The sequence below is a fragment of the Microcebus murinus genome, chromosome 11, assembly GCF_040939455.1.
Source record: "Microcebus murinus isolate Inina chromosome 11, M.murinus_Inina_mat1.0, whole genome shotgun sequence".
NCBI lineage: Eukaryota > Metazoa > Chordata > Mammalia > Primates > Cheirogaleidae > Microcebus > Microcebus murinus.
In genome coordinates, this window is record NC_134114.1 from 82,422,455 (window position 1) to 82,447,008 (window position 24,554).

Consider the following 24,554-nt stretch of genomic DNA (forward strand, 5'->3'; position numbering starts at 1 on the left):
TACACTAGCATTTTTCTTAAGTGAGAAGACTTTTAAAATTAATCATGTCCCTCTGGTTCTTACTCTTTTTTTTCCCCCCTTCATGGAAAATTTAAAACGTAGCCTAAAGTTTTGAGAGCTGCAGAAATGTCCTTTTCTCCCCATCTCCGTGGCTCAGTTACGCATTCATCAACTAGAGATTACTCTTGCTTCAGCTGTGTTTTGCTGCTGTCTCTCCCCTTCCTCCGGATTACATTGGCACGAATCTCAGATGTCACGTAGCTTCATCTATAACTATTACCTCTAAATGATAAGGATTCTGTTTAAAAATACACTCAAAATACCATGAGCACAAGTAAAATATTAACAATAATTTGAGAATATCATATCTGCATAGATTCGGATGAGATCTGGATTTTCCTGATCTCAGTTTTTTAAACGAATGCTTTGTTTGGGTCGAGATTCAAACAAGAGTCATATATTGCATTTGGTCAATCCATCTTTTTACTTAATTACAAAATTGATTTTTTTATTGATACACAATTATATATATTTATGGGGTGATTGTGTTATCTTGATTCTTGCAGACGATGTGTAATGATCAAATCAGGATATTTAGGATATCCATCACCTTGAGCATTTATCATTTTTTTTGTGTGGAGACCGTAAGTCTTTCTTTTCTTTTCTTTTTTTCCTTTTTTTTATTTCCCCAGTTCCAGAATGCAGAGACAATAAGTCTTTTTAAAATGCGTATTAGAAACCCTATATAAAAAAAATAAATTATTCAACATGTTTAGTATTTCACACATTAGCCTGTAAGACATTAGAAGATTTGTGAAAATAGTGATACTATAGAAATTACATGATGATTCTGTGTAGGAAATTAGAAAGCTGATGACAGACTACAGTTTATGTAGTAAGAATTCAAGTTTTCAAAATAAATTTAAATAATATTAAATAGATATTAATGAATAAACAAAATATCAAGTTTACGCAAGTTATTTACAATAGAATTTTTGCCAGCTTATGAACTCTGAGCGTAGGAGCTATGTGTAAATTATCTCTGTATTTTCTTCAAAGCTCACACATGGATATTTGATCAGAGCAGGAGGTATGGTATGCATGGGAGTGTCTTACCTCTAAATACATCTTACTGGGGAATGGTTTTGGAGTCCATAGAAGTGCCTGGTCTCCTGCCTGACTCTGAAAAATTAGATTCTGATTTTAGTATTTTACCTATTTCCTCCTTTGCCCACTAAAACAATATTTTTATAGTAGTTTTAAAAATCGAAGTATCACATATAGCAGAGGTGCATGGACTGTACATGCACAGAGAATTTGTCATGTTAAAAGCCCCCACATAATCACCATCCAGATCATGCATGGCGTAGCACATTGATAGCACCCCGGGAAGGGCCTTCCGATACCCCTCCCAGTCATCACCAACTCCTGCTTTGCCTTCTATTATCACGATTAGTGTTGCCTGGTCTTGAATTTTATGTGAAGGGAATCCTAAGTGTGTACTTTTTTGTATCTGGCTCTTTTTTGTTCCTCATTATGTTTGCAAGATTCATCCATGTCGTTGCATGAAGCAGTGGTTCATTCTTTTTTAACGCTGTGTGGCATCTCTAGTATCCATTTGATGAATATACCACAGTTTATACGTTCTAGTGTTGTTGGCTATTTGGGGTTGTTCCCAGTTTCTGTCTATTACAAATAGAGCTGCTTTGAATATTTTTGTGCCTATTTTGGTCACATGTAGGTGAGTTTATGAGAGTATAAAATGGGATGGAATTTTTTGGTCATTCAGTATGCACATGTTCAACGTTAGTGCACATTACTAAACAATATTCCAAAATAGATGCACCAGTTGTTGTGTTGTATGACAGTTTTAGCTGTTCCACACTCTTACTCACTTTGGATTATCAGAATTTTTTTTTCCATTTTTATCCTTTTGATGGGATGATTCCATTTTGTATGTCTCTGGTGATTGATGAGGTTTAGCCTCTTTTCCTAAGTTTCTTGCCATTTGGGTATCCTCTTTTGTAAAGTGCATAGTTAAGTCTTTGGATGATTTTTTTAAGTAAATTTCATCTGTCTTTTTCTTACTGTTTATAGCCCTTTTATATATTTTGGATTGAGTCTTTTTTTCAGATAAAATTTATGAAATTATCGTCTCCCACTATGTAGCCTGTGTTTTCACTTTCTCATGCTGACTTTTGATGAATAGAAATTCTTAAGGTTAATTAACTCTAATATAACATTATTTTTGTTTATGATTAGTGCTTGTTATGTTCTGTTTAAGAAATTTTTGTTTACCCTGTGGTCATCAAAATACATTTTTTGTGAAGCTGTCTTCTAGAGGCTGTGTTGTCTTAAGCATTTAGATCTGTAATCTATCTGGAATGGATTGCTGCGAATTCTGGGAGGGTAGGGGTCAACATACATTTTGGCTCATGTGAATATCCAGCACCACTGATTGAAAAGACCATAGTTTCCCCTACTGCACTGCAGCGTCATCTTTTCATTAATCATGAGTGAGACTACATTTGTTTGGGTCCATGTCTAGACTCTCTATTCAAATGTTTTGGTCTGTGTGACTAATATCACATTATCTCAATTACTACAGCTTTATAATAGGTTTTAATATCCAATAGTATAAGTCTTCCAATTTTAGTCTCCTTCTCAAGATTCCGTTAGTTATTGTTAGTCCTTTGTAGTTCTATATAGGTGTAGGTCACCTTTTTAATTTCTACCAAAAAAAAAAAAAATTGGGGGTGAGGATTTTGATTGATATTGCATTGAATCTGTGGTTCAATTTGAATACAACTAGCTTCTTTACAAATATTGGGCCATCTAACCCATGAACATGGTATATTCTTTGTATAATAATTCAGTTGTGACTTCGGCATTTTAGCCTGGTATCTAGTAACCTTGTTACATTTATTTATTAATTTTATTTATTTGTGGATTCTTTTTGGATTTTTAGTGTATGAATAATGGTATATTTATATCTTCCTTTCCAAAGCTTTATACTTTTCAGTATATTTTCTTGCCTTGTGTAATTGTGGTATCCTCCAATATAATGTTGAATAGATGTTGTAAAAGTGGACATACTTTTTTCTAAGGGAGAAAACATTCAGTGTTTCATTATCAATCATGATGTTTGCTATAGGATTTTATAGATTCTGTTTATCAGATTAGGGAATTTTCCTTATATTCCTCATTTGCAGAATGTTTTTTATGACCAGATGCTGAATTTTATCAATTGCATCTTCTAGTGCATTGCTTTCTGTGAGGCCTATCTGTCTTGTGCAGCGGTTGGACCAGTACTCCAAGATAAAAATTGTGCAGACTGGAGGGCTCACCTTGATGCATTTCCTTTCCCTCCAGAATTTTTGTCCCTTGAGTACCGGCTTCTTTGGTTGCTCTTTGGTATCTTCAGATTTTTTTTTCTCTGTCTAGTTTATCTAGTTCTGTGGTTTCTAACCCCTGGGCCACAGACCAGTACGAGATTTATAGCTGCTCAAACCCTGTGTAAACAGGAACGCAAACCCTATGTAAACTGCACATGTGCACTCCTTATGGGAATCTAATGCCTGATCTGAGGTGGAGCTGAGGTGGTGATGCTAGCAGTGGGGAGCAACTGAGCAACTAATAATAATAGAGATTATTATTAGTAGAGAGGTTTGACTGCACAGAGACCATAATAAATCAGTTGCTTGCAGACTCATATCAAGACCCTATCAGTGGCCGGGCGCGGTGGCTCACGCCTGTAATCCTAGCACTTTGGGAGGCCGAGGCGGGCGGATTGCTCAAGGTCAGGAGTTCGAAACCAGCCTGAGCGAGACCCCGTCTCTACCAAAAATAGAAATAAATTAATTGACCAACTAAAAATATATATACAAAAAATTAGCCGGGCATGGTGGCGCATGCCTGTAGTCCCAGCTACTCGGGAGGCTGAGGCAGTAGGATCGCTGAGCCCCGGAGATTGAGGTTGCTGTGAGCCAGGCTGACGCCACGGCACTCACTCTAGCCTGGGCAACAAAGTGAGACTCTGTCTCAAAAAAAAAAAAAAAAAAAAAAAAGAGACCCTATCAGTGAGTGGCAAGTGACAATTAAGCTGCATCTGGTGACAATCTTTATAGTGGCAAGTGAGCATCTTGCTTCAATTATAAAGCTGCATCTGGTGGCAGGCTTTATAGTGGCAAGTGAGTTGATGCACTTGAATTGTACAGCTGCATCTGCTAGCAGGCTTTAAGTCAGAATTTGATGCTTATTTTAGTCCACGTGTGACCCACCCATTATTTTATTTACCACTTGTGTCTGCGCCTCTTTCCCTCTTTTCTCAAAAGCCACACAAGCTAACCCTAGCAAAATTGAGTAAAAAAACAAACGTCACTGGGGTGGTTCTTTGGAAAGGGGGAAAGACTCAATGATGAGACAACAGAAGACTCAAAGACTGCCAACAAAAAATGAAAGCTGCATTTAAGAGAAAATACCAAGAGTCCTACTTAAATTATGGCGTCATTGCAACAGGTGATTCACATTTTCCAAGCCTGCTTTCTAAAATATGTGGCCACCGGCTATCCATTGAAGCCATGAAACCTTCAAAGCTGCTTCACCACTTGGAGACCAGGCACCTTGCATTAAAAGATAAGCCTTTGGAGTTTTTCAAAAGAAAAAAAATGTGAACACAAAGAACAGAAGCAATTATTGAAGGCCACCACTTCATCAACTGTGTCTGCACCGAGAGCATCATTCTTAGTGGCTAATGGCATTGCTAAAGCTATGAAGCCCTTTACAATGGGTGAAGAGTTGACCCTGTCTGCTGCTAAGGACGTTTGCCGTGAACTTTTAGAAGACTCTGCCGTTCAAAAGGTGGCACGTGTTCCTCTTTCGGCTAGCACCATAACTAGACAAATTGATGAAATAGCAGAGGATATTGAGGCACAATTGTTAGAGAGGATTAATGAGTCACCTTGGTAGCAATCCAGGTTGAAGAGTCTGCTGATGTTGACAACAAAGCAACAGTGCTTGTTTTTGTGAGATATATTTTTCAGGAGGATGTGCGTGAGGATATGTTATGTGCACTTTTGTTGCCAGCCAACACCACAGCTGCAGAACTATTCAAGTCTTTGAGTGATTATATATCAGGAAAACTGAATTGGTCATTTTGTGTTGATATATGCACGGGTGGAACAGCTGCCATGACTGGACGGCTTTCTAGTTTCACTACACGGGTCAAGGAGGTCACTTCTGAACGTGAGTCTATGGACTGTGTCATCCATAGAGAAATGCTGGCTGGCCAAAACAGTCACCTGAACTAAACATTATTTTGCAGGATGTGACTAAAATGGTCAACCATGCTAAAGTACGCTCCCTTAACTCATTTCTGTTCCCCCAGCTCTGTGAGGAGACGGACGCAGAGCACACACGTCTGCTCTTATACACGGGGAAGTGAGGTGGCTTTCTAAAGGTAGATCACTGGCCAGGGTTTCTGAGTTCTGAGAGCTGCTCCAGAGATTTCTTTTAGAAAAGCAGTCACCATGGGCAGCACATTAAAGTGACACAGAATGGGTAGCAAAACTTGCTTACTTGTGTGACATATTCAACCTGCTCAACAAACTCAGTCTGTCACTTCAGGGGAGAATGACAGCTGTGTTCAAATAAGCAGATAAATTGGCTGCATTCAAAACCAAACTGGAATTATGGGGGTTAGGGGGCAACGAGTGAACATTGGAATTTTTGACATGTTTCAAACATTAGCAGAGATTTTGAAAGAGACCAAGCCAGGGCCTTCTTTCTCCCAGCTGGTGCATGATCGCCTATCTCAGCTTTCAAAAGAGTCTGAGCATTACTTCCCAAACACAAAAGACCCCTGAGTGGGAAGGAATGGATCCGTGACCCATTTGTGAATAAGTCAGGTGAATCGACTTTGTACTAGAAGAGGATCAACTGCTTGAGATCGCAAATGACAGCGGCCTTAGTATGTTTGAGACAACTTCAAATCTCCATACATTCTGGATTAAAGTCATGGCAGAATATCCTGAAATTGCCACAGAAGCACTGAAAACATCCATTTCCAACATCCTATCTTTGTGAAGCAGGATTTTCTACAGTGACAGCAACCAAAGCAAGATTACGTATGGAGTAGACTGGACATGAGCAACACACTTTGGGTGTCACTGTCTCCCACACCCCCAGATGGGACTGTGTAGTTGCAGGAAAACAAGCTCAGGGCTCACACTGGTTTTGCATTATGGTAAGTTGTATAATTATTTCATTATATATTATAGTGTAATAATAATAAAAATAAAGTGCACAATAAATTTAATATGGCTGAATCATTCTGAAACCATTCCCCGCTGCTCCACGGAAAAATTATCTTCCATAAAACCTGTCCCTGGTGCCAAAAGAGTTGGGGACCGCTGATCTAGTTAATCTAGTTATTTGTTTTCTGTGGGACATTTAATGTTTTTTTGTCTCAGTTGGAGGCATACATTTATTTTATTTTCATGAAAGACAGAATAAAAGTAAAAACTTGAATATAGATAGCTGAAAATTGACATTGGACTAGCCAAGACAGTTTGCCATTTGTTATCACTTACTTAACAATTTAAGTAATTTGTCTGTGTTGTCCTTCTACAGTTTTCTTATGTTTAAGATCGAATTTGTTGTCTTTTAATATAAAAACCATTTAAATATTTTTATTTATTTTAGGTGTCGCAAATACTTACTTTATATGAGCCAACAAGAGACTTTCTAGAAAAATGTACTTTAAAATCTTAATTTTGAAAGTATTCTAGCACAGATAAAGGATTATTTTTTAATCCTTAAAGATTGAAATAAGTTTGTGAGAAAGTTTACTAGGCCACTTCTGTAAACTTTGCTCTGAGAAATTGCCAAGAAAGAAGTATTTTCATCCCAGCTCATACCAAAAATTAATTGAAATATTTTGAAAGGGTATACTCTGTTGTTAATATTAACTCTGTACCATGCCACAGATTCTTAAATTTTGATTTCAAAGAAATTTTTGTTATCTAAAGTTCCTTATTATACAAGTGAGGAAAGTAATACTCAGAAATATTTAGATCTTTGAATATTTTATCACCGTTATTATGTATATTTCCCCAAGCTCATCTGTACCTGTTGGATATAAAGTTAATGCCATATTTCTTTCTATTCATGACTCTCATTTCTTGTGTGGCCACACATACACATACACATATACATTCTGCTTTCTAGTAATGTTACTAAGTATAAAATTGCTTCCGATGTTAGCTAAAATGTATTAAGTGCTTATTATTTGCCATTAACTGTTTAAAGTGCTTTTCTTCATTTAAGTAGTTTAATTCTCTGAATATTTTCTGTTAGATACTATGATAATTCCCATTATAGATGAGGAAACTGAAGCACAAATAGATTAACTTGCCCAAGATCATATTTATTTGCTAAAGCCAAGATAAAAGTAGGTAGTATAGTTGAAAATTGCTTATCTTTAATATAAATGTAAGGATTTAGACATTTATTACAGCAGAATTAGATTATAATAACTTATATTTGTCCTATCAATATCATTGCTGTCAATGTTTCCAGTTGAAAATTTGCCTCTGCAATGGAAAAATAACTAAAGCTTATACCATTGCCAGTCATGGTTCTAACACATTGACTGCCACACTAGAGAAAAGTAATTTTTCCTGGGGCCATGGTCTTTTATTAAAACAAAACAATCCTTTCTAATTTGTTATTTTCCATGTATAATTTGTATGCAACACAATCCACCTTTTTAGAATTAAATTGTCAATATTAATTGTAACCATAAAAACATCAACAAGTAAGATTTTCATGAACCAGCTGCAGATTTTTGCTTCAAGAGGCCCCGGGCTCAAAGCTAGCCTGAGTTAAATACAACTCACATGGTAGTCAATGTGTTAAGTACTTTACTTAGAACCCTATTTGTCATAACACAGGGACCGACAGAGACATTATGTTATATGCTCAAAACCACATATCAGATAAGTGATAGAGATGAGTTTCATGCCTATGCCATTGCTACATTGAATCAAAAGGACTTACGGTATCTTTTTGTGTGTGTGTATGGTAGGAAGCAGCATCTTTCTCTTAAAAGGAACACATTCCCTGTTGGATAATCTATTTTTAACAAGACTGCGTTTTAATATCTGTTTATAAGATCTGGCATGATGTTTCCTTTTTCCTCTAATTTGTAGAATAGTTTGTACTCATAAAAATGGATGTTGGTACTGCTGGTTTAAATCATTAGTCAGAAAGACCTGTGCATGTGAGCAGCCAGCTTTGCCATTCTTGTTACTCTTTGTGTGTTATACTTGGTGTTACCTGCTGCTAGAGAAAGTTTGGTTTTTTTTTTTTTTTTTTTGAGACAGAGTCTTGCTTTGTTGCCCAGGCTAGAGTGAGTGCCATGGCGTCAGCCTAGCTCACAGAAACCTCAAACTCCTGGACTCAAGTGATCCTCCTGCCTCAGCCTCCCTAGTAGCTGGGACTGTAGCCATAAGCCACCATGCCTGGCTAATTTTTTCTATATATATTAGTTGGCCAATTAATTTCTTTCTATTTATAGCAGAGACAGTGTCTCGCTCTTGCTCAGGCTGGTTTCGAACTCCTGACCTCGAGCAATCTACCCGCCTTGGCCTCCCAGAGTGCTAGGATTACAGGCTTGAGCCACCAGGCCCAGCCAGAAAGCTTGGTTTTTTTAATGACTTGCTGTTATTAAAGTCTCTCCCTTCTCCCTTACAATAACTCAACTAGGGGAGAGGGATGAGAAGGAGGGGAGGGTATGATATACGAAATTCTTTATGATCAACAAAACTGTTCTTCCAGACTTCTAGAATATTTTACTCAAAATACATTTTATATTTGCCACTGCCCTCATCCTTCATTCATCTGGATTACTCCATGCCCAGATTTCTACACACTTTGAAATTCTAGAGATATGTAGGGAGTTTTCATATCCACAAATTTGCAGATCCAGATAGCTCTCCTCCTAACTGCTCAGCTGTACGAGCTTTCTCTTGTTTAATTTGTGACTCGATGCAAGTAAAAGAAAGAGTCACTGATACTTTCCTCCCTGCTTCTGATTTTTGTAAAATTTGAGCTGTATGTTTATCTTAAACTTGGAAGGAAGCACATCTTAAATATTTATTAACTTCTCTCTCCTCCTAGTGTAAGGAGTAAATAATTTTCAGGTAAAAATGAATAATTGAAGTGTAATTTCTTTTTATAACTAGATACAGTTTGGAACTTTATCAGATTATTTCGATGCACTGGATAAAGCAGCTGCAAATCAGAGAGAGAAGAGCCAGTCGATGTTTCCTGTTCTAAGTGGAGACTTTTTCACTTATGCTGACCGAGATGATCATTACTGGAGTGGCTACTTTACGTCCAGACCCTTTTACAAACGAATGGATAGAATCATAGAATCCCACCTAAGGTACATTTACCTTTAGATAGCTACATTTATTTATTCGCTTCTTTTACATTCTCATAGCTTTTTTGTAGAGTTTTGCATGATATACGTCATTTATGTAGTATTGATGATATGCTTAATGTAATTGTGAAATTTTAATGCAATCAGAAATATGTCTCCAAAGTGCAATCAAATTATTACATGGACTTTTGTTCTGGAAGGAAAAGTAGTTTATCTAATTAGATTTTCTAGGCGTTGTATTCTGCATTTTGTATTTTTCTAATTAATTTATCTATATTATTTGCATACCATATTAATATTCGGTAACACCATCATGGGTGTCTGCAAGCCAGTAATCTGATGGGCTGAATTGTTGGAAACATAGTTGAGCATCCAAGAAGCAAATAGGACTTCTCAGTAGCCAAAATGTGGGCTTTAAAGTAAACAATCTAAAATTAATGTTTTATATGTGGGAGGACTTTAGTAGCTCCATCTCCATTCTTATTTACTTACTTGGAACACATTTCTGTATTTATGGTGTTCTGAAGAAGAACAAAATTTTTAGAAAAGATACCTGATGGGGCACACAGCGATTGGTCGAAAAAGTAAACGGGTACAAAGAAGACAGAAAAGTCAATAGAAAACATAAAAGCACTAGGCCAGCAGCACTATCCAGTCGAACTTTCAATCGCTGTCCAACAGAACTTTCTATAGTCATAGGTTCTATTTCTGCACTGTTGAATATGGTAGTTGGTAGACAGGTGTGACTTTTGAGCACTTGAAATGTGACCAGTGTGACTGATGAACTGATTTTTCATCTAATTTCATTTAAGTGTTAATAGCCATGTGTGAGTGGTGGCTATCATATTGGGAGCATGGTTCTAAGTAACTGTGTCTGTTTTTTGGTAAAGATAAAGTATTAATACCCCAGGGGCTCCTGAGGCTTTCTCTGTATGTAGCCCAGTAGAGTCATTCATTTTTGTGATGAGTCTTGCTATTAACAAAAAGTTAGATCACACCTACCCTCTTTTATATACTAGTGGGCACTGAGTACAGTTTGGAAGAGCTTTTTATAAAAATCCTGAGTTTCCTCTACAGGTGTACTTTGGTATAGTAATGTGTGTTTTTATTATTATTACTTTTGTGCTTCTGATATTGTTTGAAAAGCCTAACCTTTGACTATTATTTTGGATAATATGCTAGAGGAATAGATCTTATTAAACTTATAATAAAATAGTGTTTATATATTAGATTGCTTATGCATTCTTGCCCAATAGAATGTCACTCAGTTATCTGTTATTTTGTTCTACGTTCTATAATAAAATGAAGTATATTCTAATAATGTACAGGTTCTTTTGGACCACTGAATTAGTGATTTTTAAGTGTCAAGTTTTTTTTTTAGTGACTAAGAATTAGCAATATTGTTTTAATCTTAATTTATTGAACATGTTCAAGGCATAGTGATTACTGCTAGTAATATATTTTGAAAATTCCACTACTTTAAAATAAAACAAGGTAAAATACTATACAATAGCTGTGAATTTCCAAATGTATTAATTTATTTGAAAATAAGTTTATTGTCAGAAAATAGTAATATGTTAGTAATATTTCACCCTCATGCTTATTTGTAAAATGTGGAAAAAATAGAAAAGTATAAAGAAAAAAATATCTTCAAAATCCACTTTTTACCACAGTGGGATATCTGTATATGGGTATGTATTCCTTTCAAAATCAGGAATGTTTGCCATGAATATATATGAACACATATGTACAATTTACTTAACTCAAATTTATTTTCATGACATGATTTTCAGAAGGATTAGAATTTCTACGTAGAGATTGTTTACTATCCTTGGATTAGTTCCACAATTTAGAGGAATTCATCTTTTTTTTTACACAAAGGTACTTCTAATATCTCCTTTTCCCTGAATCTTGATGCATTTTCAAACCGCCTTGATTTTTTCTCCATTGTCTTTACCATGCTTGTCATATATAGAACCTCCTTACACTTTTTACTTCATGAAGCCATGTCTCTTTTAAAAGAACTTTTTTAGAAACCCATCTTGAACCACATCCTCTGATGAAAAAAATTAAAGGTGGAAATCACAGCCCCCATATTCTTCTTACTCAAAAGCTATTCTTAGATTAAAATATTTCTTTCTTTAAAATACATGAGAAATGATGTCCTGTTTATCATTTTCCAGTTTACATTATTAAGTTCTCTTAATCCCTCTTATTATTAAGTTCTCTTAATGTCTCTTATTCCCTCCTGTATGTTATCATTCAAAACTGAAACTAACCCTTGCCCCTGAGCTATTAGTGCGCCATCATGTTCTGTCTCTCCTTTTCTGAGTGTCCAACTAACGTGACCATGCTTTTCTCTGCCATCTCTCCTATTAATGTACACATGTGAGAGTAAGTGGCTGTATGATGATGTTCATGGTATCTGTCTATACTGCTCAAGGAGAAAAGAACAGACAAAGACATTTATCCTGTGCTTACTGCCATGTTCAGGTATTTTTTCACTGCGTTATACACAGATAAACCTATCTTACTGCCAACAGGTGCTGGCTTCTTTCCTGGATCATCTAGAGTAAGGGTCCCTGATATCTGTGTAGTCATGGTGTTCTTTGATGATTGAGAATTTAGATATATTATATGTATACCATGGTCGTTTTATATGAATGTTTATTATCAGTATCTTTTTCATAAATTGTCCTAAAGTTATGGATTTTGAAAAACATTAAAAAAGCGTCAATGGTTACATGTTTTAGATTGTAAACTAAAATATGTATTTTGAGATAAAAATCAATGACTGTTTTATGCAATTAGGGCTGCTGAAATTCTTTACTATCTTGCCCTGAGACGAGCTGAGAAATACAAGATAAATACATTTCTTTCATCATCACATTACAAGTCACTGACAGAAGCCAGAAGAAATCTGGGACTGTTTCAACATCATGATGCTATTGCAGGAACAGCAAAAGATTGGGTGGTTGTGGATTATGGTACAAGGTAATGTAATTATAGAAAAATCTTTGAAAAAAATCTTTTAAAATTTTGGGTCATAAGATTATATCTTTTGATGGAGTTGTTAGTGCATATCAGACCACATTAACAATGATACCCTCCTAAGTATTGCTATAGAAAAACTTCTCCAATTTTTAAAGCATTTTTTAAGACATCTGTTGACAGAGTCCTAGCCGCCCTGACATTTTAGTGCAGTGCATTTCTGTAAATACGGTAATAAAACATTATTACTGCTGTGTAAAACTGATCCTTTTTCTCCTAAATACAATGTGGTGATTAGAGTTATCTTCTTGACCAAGGATTTGGTATTAAACATATCATAGTTATAATTCAGGGAGATAAAGAGTCTCACCTCATTGTATATCAGTTTAATCTCATCTTATTTCATATGCAATTGTTCATAGATACTACTTCTTTTTGTTAGAGGGACATTGACAGAAAAGAATAAGCTGAGAAGCATAACAGGGAAAGAGATGGCCCTGGAAACCTTGTCCAATATGTATGATATAGGCAATTGGGAATCTAGATATTGGCAACAAAACTAACTTCAACTCATTGAAGGACTGTCAGATGAGTGAAGGAGTAGAAGCTCAGTTATTTCTGTGTGAAAGAATTAGAAACAATGCATACAGTCATCTAAGAATAGCAAAGGACTTTGTAAACAGTGCTTTCTAACAATGGAAAAAAGCCTTACCCTTTGTGATAGTGAGTTCTCTATCATAGTACCAGAATTTGGATGCCCATTCATTGGTATCAGTGTAGAGGGAAATCCTATATTGGGGAAGGAGTTTTGATTTTTTTTTTTTTTTTTTTTTTTTTTTTTTTTGAGACAGAGTCTCACTTTGTTGCCCAGGCTAGAGTGAGTGCCGTGGCATCAGCCTAGCTCACAGCATCCTCAAACTCCTGGGCTCCAGCAATCCTCCTGCCTCAGCCTCCCGAGTAGCTGGGACTACAGGCATGCGCCACCATGCCTGGCTAATTTTTTCTTTATATATTAGTTGGCCAATTAATTTCTTTCTATTTATAGTAGAGACAGGGTCTCGCTCTTGCTCAGGCTAGTTTCGAACTCCTGACCTTGAGCAATCCACCCACTTAGGCCTCCCAGAGTGCTAGGATTACAGGCATGAGCCACCACACCCGGCCAACTATTTTTTTTTAAGCTTGAATTTAAACAATTATGTCTTCCAGATATTTTTTTCTATCAACAATTGTTATGCTTTGATAATATTTTAAAGTCATTTAAAATATACTGATTCTCTTAAAAATAGATTTAAGAAGTAAATATCTTTATTATAACTATTGCTGTATGAGAAAAGTATACATGGTACATAAAATCAATGTTAAAATATTGACCCACAAATTATATTACTAATTGTGGTAAATGTTGATTAGATATTTAGTTACAATATTTTGAATGGCTTTCTAGAAATTAGGGGGAAAATATTCTTGAGGTTTCATTACTGGACTTCAGTCCTTAAAATATCTATCTATCTATCTATCTATCTATCTATCTATCTATCTATCTCTCTCTCTCTATATATATATATTTTTTAAATATATATTCAAGGCAGTGTCTTAACTGTCTTCTCAGTATTCTTGTGGTAAATATATTTGGCATCCATCTATTGAGGCTGATCTGGGCTTAAAGTAGAAAACACTCATTAGATGATAATGATGTTAGTGTTTCTCCCACAGAAAGTATTTTTGAAAGTAAGTTCAGATCCTGAATTTTTCCTTTTCACCTGTCTTGGTTTGTTGAGAGTTTAAAAGAGACTGGTTAGAATCAGATCAGAGCAGAGCTCCTAAGAGGACATCTCCGTGTCCTCTCCAAGTCATTCTCCTATACTGTCTACTTGCTCTCTCTGGCTGCCATATTGAAGGAGATTTGGGTAAAGGTCATTGAGTTTTTGCTACAGAACATTTTTGTGTCTCATGACCTTTCCTGAAGGCCTGTCATCAGTTCCTCCATATGTTTTATATTGCTTTTAGCTTATATTAATAAAAAGCTCCATATGTTTGTATTGCTTTTAGCTTATAAAAAAGCTAAAAAAAAAAAAAAAAAAAAAAGCCCTCCCTATGCTGAATTGAATTCTCTTTTAGAGAAGAAAAAACAATAAATCTCAAGCTGTATTTGGCATTTGTAAATTTGCTATGCGAGCACTTCACACTTCATTGAAAAGTCGTAAACAATTATCAAGTCATTAGCACAGATTTTAAGGAGGAAATTTTGAAACACAAGTTAGAGAATTGCCAACAAAGAGGCAACTAGTATTGGGTGTTCTCTTGTAGTTGGACTTATGACTATTGTTCATTCACATGTTGGCAGAGATGCCCCTATGAACAAGTGTGTAAGTTAGGGATTGCATTTGGCTGCAAGTGATGGCAACCTGAAACAGAATAGGATAGGATTATCCTGCTTATTTTTATGTGAGAGAAATCTGCAAGTAACTGATTTAGGTATGACAGCCCCACAAAGTTATCAGGGATCCAAGCTCTTCTTTCTCCTCTGCCGTACTAGAGTAACTCTGAGAGTCATGCTCTCAACAATAGATTAAATATTTGTGTAACTGTAAACTGGGAAGCAAGAATATATAATGGCAAAATTGGAGGTTAATTCTGATTATGGCATGGAAAAGTAAATTAGCCTGAGATAGTGGTTGTAATGGACATTCAAGCTAGAAGTCAATAATGGGGCTTATGTGGAAAGGAAGAAGAAATGGTAATGAGGCCAAATCCAGACATGTTTTAGAATTAGACCAATTATTCCTAACTTGTATTTATGGTAGGTAGGAGAAAACTGAACAAAGGGCAAGCATGAGGGCCCTAATGTTGAAATTGTTGAATGACAGACAGATAACAAACTCCTTAAAAACAGCAGCAATGACGGCAAACTAGAAAACTGTGATTCTTAAGTGATTTTTTTTTCCCTCCACTGTGTTCCATAATAATAGGATAGGTACATGATAGGAAATTAGAGGCCCTGAGAAATCACATATTAATGAAATGCTGAAACATTTACATTTTTGCTTTACCCGGTAAGTTTCTCAAACTTACTTACTGTGTATTGTGTTGTTTTAAGCAAAACAGCTTTATACACACTGAGAAAGTGCTGTGCTGTAGGCTTTAGTGCTCATCTCAGTAGAAGGCTGCATGTGTGCCTGTAGGATGCAAACATTGATTTCTGACTTTTACTCAGTTTAATTAGGACTCTTTAATACACTGTAATGCATATAGGCTTTTAGCTGGTAGAGAACATGACTTTTATTCTGCAGGTTCAGGCTGCCTAATAAAGACAGCCATGTAGATAAAAGAAATAAACTTAGAAGGAGTGACTTATTTCCATAACTGGACTGTATTAGTTGTTATGATTTTTGTAGTCTAGGTGAGAACACTTAGTACTATCTAGGTGAACATTTGAAAATACTGAGAAATTAAATTGGATGATAGCATGAATTCAAATCCACAAGATTTTAGTATTAAAATTATAGATTTACTATGTAAATATATTTAATTTATAATATTAATCATGATCACTTGCGTCTTTGAAGGAAATTTTACTTACAGCTCTGCAAAAAAAACAAGGTATTTCTAATTCTTTTACAGGTTTCTGTTGTTGTTGTTACATGACAATAAAAGTGTCTTTAAGGCCATAGATCCACAGTTGGTTTTTGTATTGGATAAAATAATATAATTGCTCTATAAACATAATAGATTCATTCCCATGGTTGATTGAAAACACGATTAGCAAGTATTCTCTGTGGATTTGTCTAATATAAATTTACCTACGGATGCCTGGTCTCTAAAGCCTTAAAGAAAACATGATTGAATTTGAAAAAATATCTTCAAGTTCTTTTCCCATGAGTAGTAGTTATTCAGTAATAGCTGGTGATATACCAAGGTTACATTCTAGAATTGATCTTGAATCAATAGATTCGTAAACAGCCTGTTGGTTCCTCAGACATAAAAATACAGTTTGAACACAGTTAATAATTTCAATGACCAAGAAAAGGAACAAGGATAGACTATCTCATTATCTAGATCTGTGAAAAACTCTCTTCCTTCTAATTCTTTTAAACAAGAACAGGAAACTAAATTCAACGTAATACCTATTTTAATTCTTGGCGAATGGCTTGTATACTGATAGAATTTTAATTTAACTTTTTATTTAAGTTAACTCCATGTTTTCTTTTGCTGTTGTTTCAACCCTTGTTAAAGTTTTCTCTAAAACAAAGTAGCAAATCATTGCTGGGGTAATCATACTGAATATTCTTATTATTTGGTACACTAATCATAAAAGTAGTTTGAGTAAGTTTATATGTTTCAGGTGTGTCCAGAGAGTTTTCAGTTTTCATGAATCTTTATCAGTGATATCTTCTGAGTAACCATTTTTTTCTAAGTACATAGTTCTGGAGAAAAAAGAACCAGTTTGCTATAGATTCATGATAGATTTCACTTTGTGAATACAAGGTGAAGGCAATGGTGATTTGGCCATTATTAAAGAAATTGAAAATATTGTATGCAGATTTTAAAATTACTTGTGAGACTAATAAAATTTTTGTTTTGCAGACTCTTTCATTCATTAATTGTTGTGGAAAAGATAATTGGAAGTTCTGCATTTCTTCTTATTTTGAAGGACAAACATGTGTACAACTCCTACTCTTCTGATGCCTTCCTAGATATGGTGAGGTGATCTTTTCTATATTCATAAAAATGTGTGATTCTTTTGTTCTTTTGTCAGAAAAGGGGATGAGAAGCTTAGTGAAAAGAGACATTGAAATATAATTATCTCTTTATATATTATTTGAGAGAATTTGTATTGCTTCATGTAAATTACCTGTATTTCTTTTCTGTATCAGTATTTGATTTCTAATAGGTATTTTGTTCTGACTAAATCTAAGCATGACAGGTAAAACAAGTGTATTTTTAAATATCTGAAATACGTAGGCTTTTGGAGTACTATTAAGATGATATTGCAAGACAACTGGACATTTCGCTTGACTTCATTAGAAACCCCTTGATATGTGAATTTTTTTTTAAGTCCTTAATTGGTTCTTGTTGAACTTTAGAATTTGAATGGTCTCCTGGTTTCAGGATAAGGCCACTGAGTGCTATGGGTGGTGCTGACATGTATATGAGAAGAGAGCAGGGATTGAGGAATTAGCCTCACCACGCACCTGATGGTTGGGACCTTAAAGAAATTACTGAACATCCCTGAACCGTCTTTCATATATCTGGAACGTGAGATGATAATATCTGCCTTGCCTTGAGCTGCTGTTAGGTTCAGAAGAGCTGATGAGACAGAAAGTGCTAGGAAAGGTAGAACATGCTGTTCTGCAGCAAGCAAGACAGTTGGGAAAATGGCTGATTACAACCCTCCATCCACTTCCACTTGGCAACTCAGATATTGTTAAATTGTAATTTATTTATTATTACAATCTATTATGAATGATGGGCTTTGGAATTTTACATGAACTTTGAATTTACACATCTGGAATCAGACATGCAGCTTCAACATTTTCTTATACTGATGCTTGTAGTCAAGTCATGATTGTATATTTTTTATATTAAAGTAAAACATGCAAGAAATGGACCTCCAGCGTTTAAGGATATACAACAAATGATACAAAAGTAAAGTACAAAAGCTTTTTGCAGAATTGTTTCTAGAACTCAGATTTGATTCCTAGATTATGAACTCTGTCACTGTAACATGTTGTACTTGAAATCTAGACACATGCACACGCACACATACACACATGCACACACAGATTGTTTTGAATTTTGATGGACTTTTTGTAGCTGGAAATAGGATTTTTTTTCTATTGTGCCCTTTTCAAAATTTTCAAGGTACTATTACTTGGTTAATTTTGAAATTTAAGTTTTAAAAGTAAAGTAAAAAAAATGTTGTTCATTTTTATAGGATTTCAACCAAAAATCACAAGATTCTCTGCCACACAAAAATGTAATACCCCTGAGTAAGGAGCCAAGGTAATTTGTAATTTCTCATAAATCTTTACCATTTTTCTGGCTTAATGTTTTTAGTTTTTATGGTTCTGGTCTTTAGTGAGCATATATTTTGAGACAATATTTCATTTAATCAATTTATTAATTTAAATACATTTTCTGAAGAAAGGGATTTTCTTCCATGACTGTTGTGTTCATTGCTAATAATTAACATAGTGTTTGGCACATTGACTGCTGAATAAACTGTTACAACATTTGTCACTGATATAAGTTATGAGATGGTAAATATATAGCTTATGATAAAAAAATTCCCTGTCTTTATAATATTGATTATTTTTAGATTATATCCTTTCTTGATCAACCATTCATTTAGTTACCTTGTTTTCAATAATCTCTGATCCTATTTTTTAAATGAAAGAAAAAACTTAATTATTATTAGAAGATCAAGTTTCCTATTATATATCATTCCCTCGATAACTGTCATTTTGCTGGTCAAACTGCCTTGTTTTTTAGCACTATTGATTTATGGTTAAGTAATTTGGAAGGGTGCTCAGTGACCTTAAATCAGGTCATTTAATTGGTGGCTACCTCTGATTTATAAAGAAGTATTTTATGTTTCTATTGATAATTCTTTAACCATTATGGTATCTGTTTTTCATGACCAAATATCTATCAGTCATTATCCAGTGGACTTAGGAATGCAGTGTTTTTTTTAATATATGAAGGGTTTGTAATGTAACCTTTTATTGTCAAAATGGAGAAATTTAAAATTACCTCTTACAAATTATAGGATAAAAGAATACTTTTAAAGAGTAATTTATGATTTTAACTAAGTGTACTTTCTTAAAATTGTTCAAATGGAATCAAAGTGTTAGAGAAAATTTACAGTTGCTAACGAAGTTGAGATTTTTGGTTAAGTGTAGACTAAAGCCTTATTTGTGTAAATTTCTTCAGTAAGCATAGACTTAAGACAAGTGCAGCTTATTCCTTGGCACAAAAACATAAGTGATTTTTAGTAATACTAAAGTTCTCAGCAATGCCACTAAAGTCTTCAGAGCTTTCAGATTGCCAGGTCATAGGATGAGAGGATAATGACACTGAAAGAAATATCAATTATGAAATTACAAAATGTTTTCTTTGTCTTAAAATAAGTAACATTTTGATACGTTTGAGGTTATATGCCTGTCCCTTAAGTGTTAGGTCGCTAATAAACTGTGGCCTTCGTAAATCTATTTGGCTTTAGGGATAATCCACTCATCTATTAACTTTTTGAAAATATTTTGGTGGAGGAAGATCTTTATTTTTGCAGGTTGTAAGAATGATATATGCTTGCTGTAAGTGATTCCTACCCCATCCCTATCACCTTGGTCTCTCCTTCGGTGTATGTCGTGGGGTGGATGAGCAGGGGCTGGAGCCGTAATAAGTCAGAGGAAGAGATGTGCCCTCTGCTTTCTCTCCTTCCTTTACTGTTCCAGCCTTAGCCAGCAGTAATTGGTGATTTAGCCTCACTTACGCTAGAGGAAGACAGGAGAAAAGATATTTTTGAGCTTTAATACTGAGGGGTTTTAATTATAAACATACGTGGAATTTTTAAGGCTATTAGTAAAATGATTGCCTTTTGATATTTCTTTTTAAACTGTTTGCATTTAAATCGTGTTCGTCATCTTACTACTAGTTCTTTACAGTTCTTTACTATCAAATGCCAGTGCTATTTTTTCCATAGTTAGGTAAATTGGGAACACTTCTGATTGTCAGATTTTTATTTTTATGTTTATTATCCATTTTATACTTTAGGCCTTTTTATATTTTTGGTTTTAAAAAGCTATATTTTACTTGTTAGCCACAAGTCACTTTAGTTACTGATCTCTTGGTAAAATCAGCTAAGAATGGAGGAAGGATAGTAGCCTTTACGATGGAAGAATTTGATAGTTTTATTTAGCAGGAACTGAAAGTTAATAATTGCCCTTCTCAGTCCTTAAATTGAAAGTTTTAGAAGTGTGGCTATGAGTCTTTCTCATATTCTTCATGAGTCTTCTGTAATGCTTCAGGGCTTAGCTTTATTTTAATTATAAACATAGTTCCTGTTTGAATAACAAATTATTTATCTAAATACACAATGCATTTTCAATGGGAGAGATATCCTCCCCTGGAGAGTGAAATTGGTTCTGGAGAGATTTGAAGAAAATCTTATTCTTTTCAATGCATAAAGCACAGATACAGTACACAATAGGTAAACAGTTTATATATGGTATTAAAATTGTATGGAGGGCGATTAGGAAATAAATATCTAAAAAGAGTCCTTAGGGAGATGATAATGTAAGAAATTTTGAGAAATACTCATCTAAACTCACAGTATTTAGGTAGTACATGTAAATGAATTTGATCATGCTATTGGCAACATAAGTTAAAGCCATACCCTAATATAATTTAGTTTATAAGTATTTAAAAAGTAGTCTATAATCTGCTGAAAGTGACCTTAGTGCATTTTGATGTGCCTAACTTAGTTCACACAGTTATTCCAGTTAAATACTATGTAAATTTATAGCTTTTGTATAGAAAACAGGTACATTTAAGGGTTAAAATTTGGTCACCCTCAACATGTCATAAATTGTCTGCCCTTAAGTAATTCACAAATGTAAAAAGATGTTTCTGTTTCTCTCTACATTCATAATTTCCTAAGGAAATTGATTGTAAAGTAACTTAATAGAACGATTTATAAGATTAGGGACTTGGAAGACACTGATGATACAAGGTGAAAGTCTGAGACAGGCATAGAGAATTCAGTTTTCTTTCAGTATTCCATCTGTACCAGCAGGACAGGAATAAATATTGCCATAGCACAGCCCAGGAAGCCATGTGGTTTGACAAGTTGTAAAGGAACTTTCTATTTATGGTGGATAATTCGAAATGCCATAAAGTATATAATCAAAATTATATTGAGATAACCTGTCTATAAATCTGAAAACTTAATTTTTCAAATAGAATCTCTTTTAGTTTGAGAGTATTCAAACTAATACAAAACTTTTAACAGATTTACCTTTTAAGTACTTTTATTTTTTAGCAAGGTATTTATTGATAAGCAACCCTACATCTCTCTCTCTCTCTCTCTCTCTCTCTCTCTCTCTCTCTCTCTCTCTCTCTGTCTGCCTCACTCTGGCTGAAAAAAAAAAAGGATTCACTTGAAAAGAAACCATTAACAATGTAGAGACACAAAGGAAATCAATGTTTTCTGGGTTTGGGTGACTTCAGAATATCAACTGGATATAAAGTACTTAATTCTGGAAAGGCCTTCCATCCCCCATTTCCATTTGCTTGTTGAATGGTTCTCCCTGGGTGATCTTCCAGCACCTCTAATGGAATTTTGTTTCTTTCCATGTGTGCTTTGGGATCCCAGTCTTAATGAAGAGCATTGTTCTCTTTTTAGTTATCTAGGTTCTGAAAAACCCAGAACCCACTCTGACATCTATCTTCTATTATTCCTTAAGTTTCATCAGTTGGAGAGTCTTTTTTGATGTTCATCTTCCACTCATTCCCATTACTTTCTGGTTTTAAGCCATTCTTTATGCTTTGCTTAAACTACTGCAATGGCTTCTTGCCCTTTTGTCTTCAGTTTCTCTATGCCTCTAATTTTTTATGTGCAGTTATCAGAAGAATCTTCCCAAAGCAGAGCTCTGAGAAAGTTACTTCTAATCTCAACATTCACTGCCTACTGAGGAAAGCCTGATCTGTTAGTCAAATGTTTTAGTAGTTTGTGACATACTACTGTCTACCCCAAAATTTAGTATCTTAAATATACTTTATTATATCTCTCATGGTTCGACAGAATGGTTTGGGGTCCCTCATACCACTGAAGTCAATTGGAGATTGGGACTAGAGTTTGACTGGGCTGAATGTCCAAGAGGGCTCACTCACATTGCTGGAAGTCCCTGTTGACTGAGGGTTCATTTGGGCCTGTCAACTGCCAGTGTGTACGTACACATGGCCTCCCCATGTGACTTGGGCTTCTCTAACCACGGTGGCTGGTTCCAAGAAAGGAGTATGTTAAGAGTAGGAGTCCCAAGATTCTCACTCACAATGAGAGTGAGTTTTCTGGGTGGAAGAGGTAAGTCTTCTTAGGACCTAGCTTTGGAAGTTCTAGATGGTCATTTCTACTACATTGTATCGGTCAGACAAGTCACTAAGGTTAATCAAGATTCAGGGAGAGGGGAATTCTACTCTATTTCTTGATGTAAGGAGCTTATACAGGAAGCAAAGAGATTGATGGCAGCCATCTTTGGAAACTAGCTGTCACAGTTCACCTACTGACTACCACTATTCACCTGTCTCCCATGTGCAAAATGAAATCTCCCTCCCCACAATGCTGAAAGTCTCACCTCATTATGAACACTGGCCCCAAATCTTCATCTAGATCAAATCCAAAGTGGACCATTTATATGCCTGGCAGTTGATGATGGCTTATTTCTGCTGGTATAATTATTTGAAAGTAACCCCACTACATTGCAAACTCCTTGAGGGTAGGACTTATTTCTTTCATTTATTTCCACCATCGTGCTTGTGGTATTATAGTCAACATAGTAAGAATTCACTATAAAGATTTATTGGATTACATTTAAATATTGACTGAAGAGAATGTCAAGCTTCAGACACCAGATGTGCATAGAATTTGGTTCACACTGTGTGTGAAAATATGGTATCCTGGTATATATTTTCTCTACATCCTTTATGTAATATTTGGAGATTGGATACCAGGATGATTCTTAATAAACTTTAAATGTTACTACAAATTAAAATAAATAATAATTCAGTCGAGCTTGGGATTTGTATAACTGCTCATTTGAGATTTTATAGTTTTAAACTATGAGACCTGAAAAATTTTAGATTGCACTTAGCATCATTGCATTCTCATAGAATCAACTTTATTGGGGTTGCATTTTGGGGGGTGTTTTAGAATGAGTGGGTACAAAAGATATTTCCAAATAATTGAACAAGTTGACCTTATCTGACAGGTTTTACACTTCAGACTTTTTTGTTCTTATTGACATAATGGAGTTGCCTGATTCTACATTTTGTATTTTTAATATTGTTATTGTGAACAGGTCTTCTGAGAATGCTTATCTGTTAGTGTAATGTGATTCAAAGCTTTAGATGATTTTTTTTCATGTTACCATGTCATCAATGTATTTTTTTTTGGGGGGGGGGAATTTTTTTTCTTTTTTTTTAATTGCCTCATATTATGGGGGTACAAATATTTTTAGGGTTACATATCTAGCCCCTGCCCCCCACCCCCACCCCACTATGCCAGAGCTTCAAGCGTGTCTAGCCTCCAAGTGGTGCACACCACACCCACCATGTAAGTGCGTACCCTTTCCCTCCTCCCACCTCCCACCCACCTCCCGGTAACAGATTTTGTTTTTTAGACATTTTGGTTACTAAGGAAAGCCTGATCTGTTAGTCAAATGTTTTAGTAGTTTGTGGCATACTACTGTCTACCCCAAAACTTAGTATCTTAAATATAGTTATCTAGGTTCTGAAAAACCCAGAATCCACTCTGACATCTACCTTCTATTATTCCTTAGTTTCATCACTTGGAGAGTCTTAAAAAGGGATAGAGGTAATTCCACCCCCCCACCCCCATTGCTGACTACATCCTTAAGCTGTGGGTCTTCTCCCAAATCCCTGTTGAACACTATTAGTTTTTGAGCACCATAGTTTTAGTCTGTCAGTACCAACTTGATGGCAAGTAGATGTGTAGCCCATTTTCCAGATCATGTGTCATCTCGTTTTGTATTACGGGCTTAAGCTTAATCCAGGATAGCATGAATGGTGCTAGCTCACTGTCATTTCTTAAGATTGAGTGATATTCCATTGTGAGCATATACCACATTTTAGTTATCCACTCATGAATTGACGGGCACTTGGGTAGTTTCCAAGACTGTGCAATAGTGAACTGTTCTGCCATAAACATTCGGGTGCAGATGTCTTTATAATAGAGTGACTTATGTTCTTTTCGGTAGATGCCCAACAATGCTATTGCTGGGTCGAATGGTATTTCTATTTCTAGCTGTTTGAGGTATCTCCAAATCCTTTTCCACAAAGGTTGCACTAATTTGTAGTCCCACCAGCAGTGCAAGAGTGTTCT

The 24,554-nt window shown here is 35.2% G+C and overlaps 1 protein-coding gene across 1 annotated transcript in view; it reads left to right on the plus strand.

The window, feature by feature from the left end:
• Positions 1-24,554, plus strand: part of MAN2A1 (mannosidase alpha class 2A member 1) — a 168,363-nt gene that overhangs the window by 71,925 nt on the left and 71,884 nt on the right. The window contains exons 9-12 of the mRNA XM_012790254.2: positions 9,246-9,448; positions 12,257-12,439; positions 17,021-17,135; positions 18,372-18,439. Of these exons, the coding sequence (XP_012645708.2) occupies positions 9,246-9,448; positions 12,257-12,439; positions 17,021-17,135; positions 18,372-18,439 (569 nt within the window). The remainder of the gene's footprint in view (positions 1-9,245; positions 9,449-12,256; positions 12,440-17,020; positions 17,136-18,371; positions 18,440-24,554) is intronic.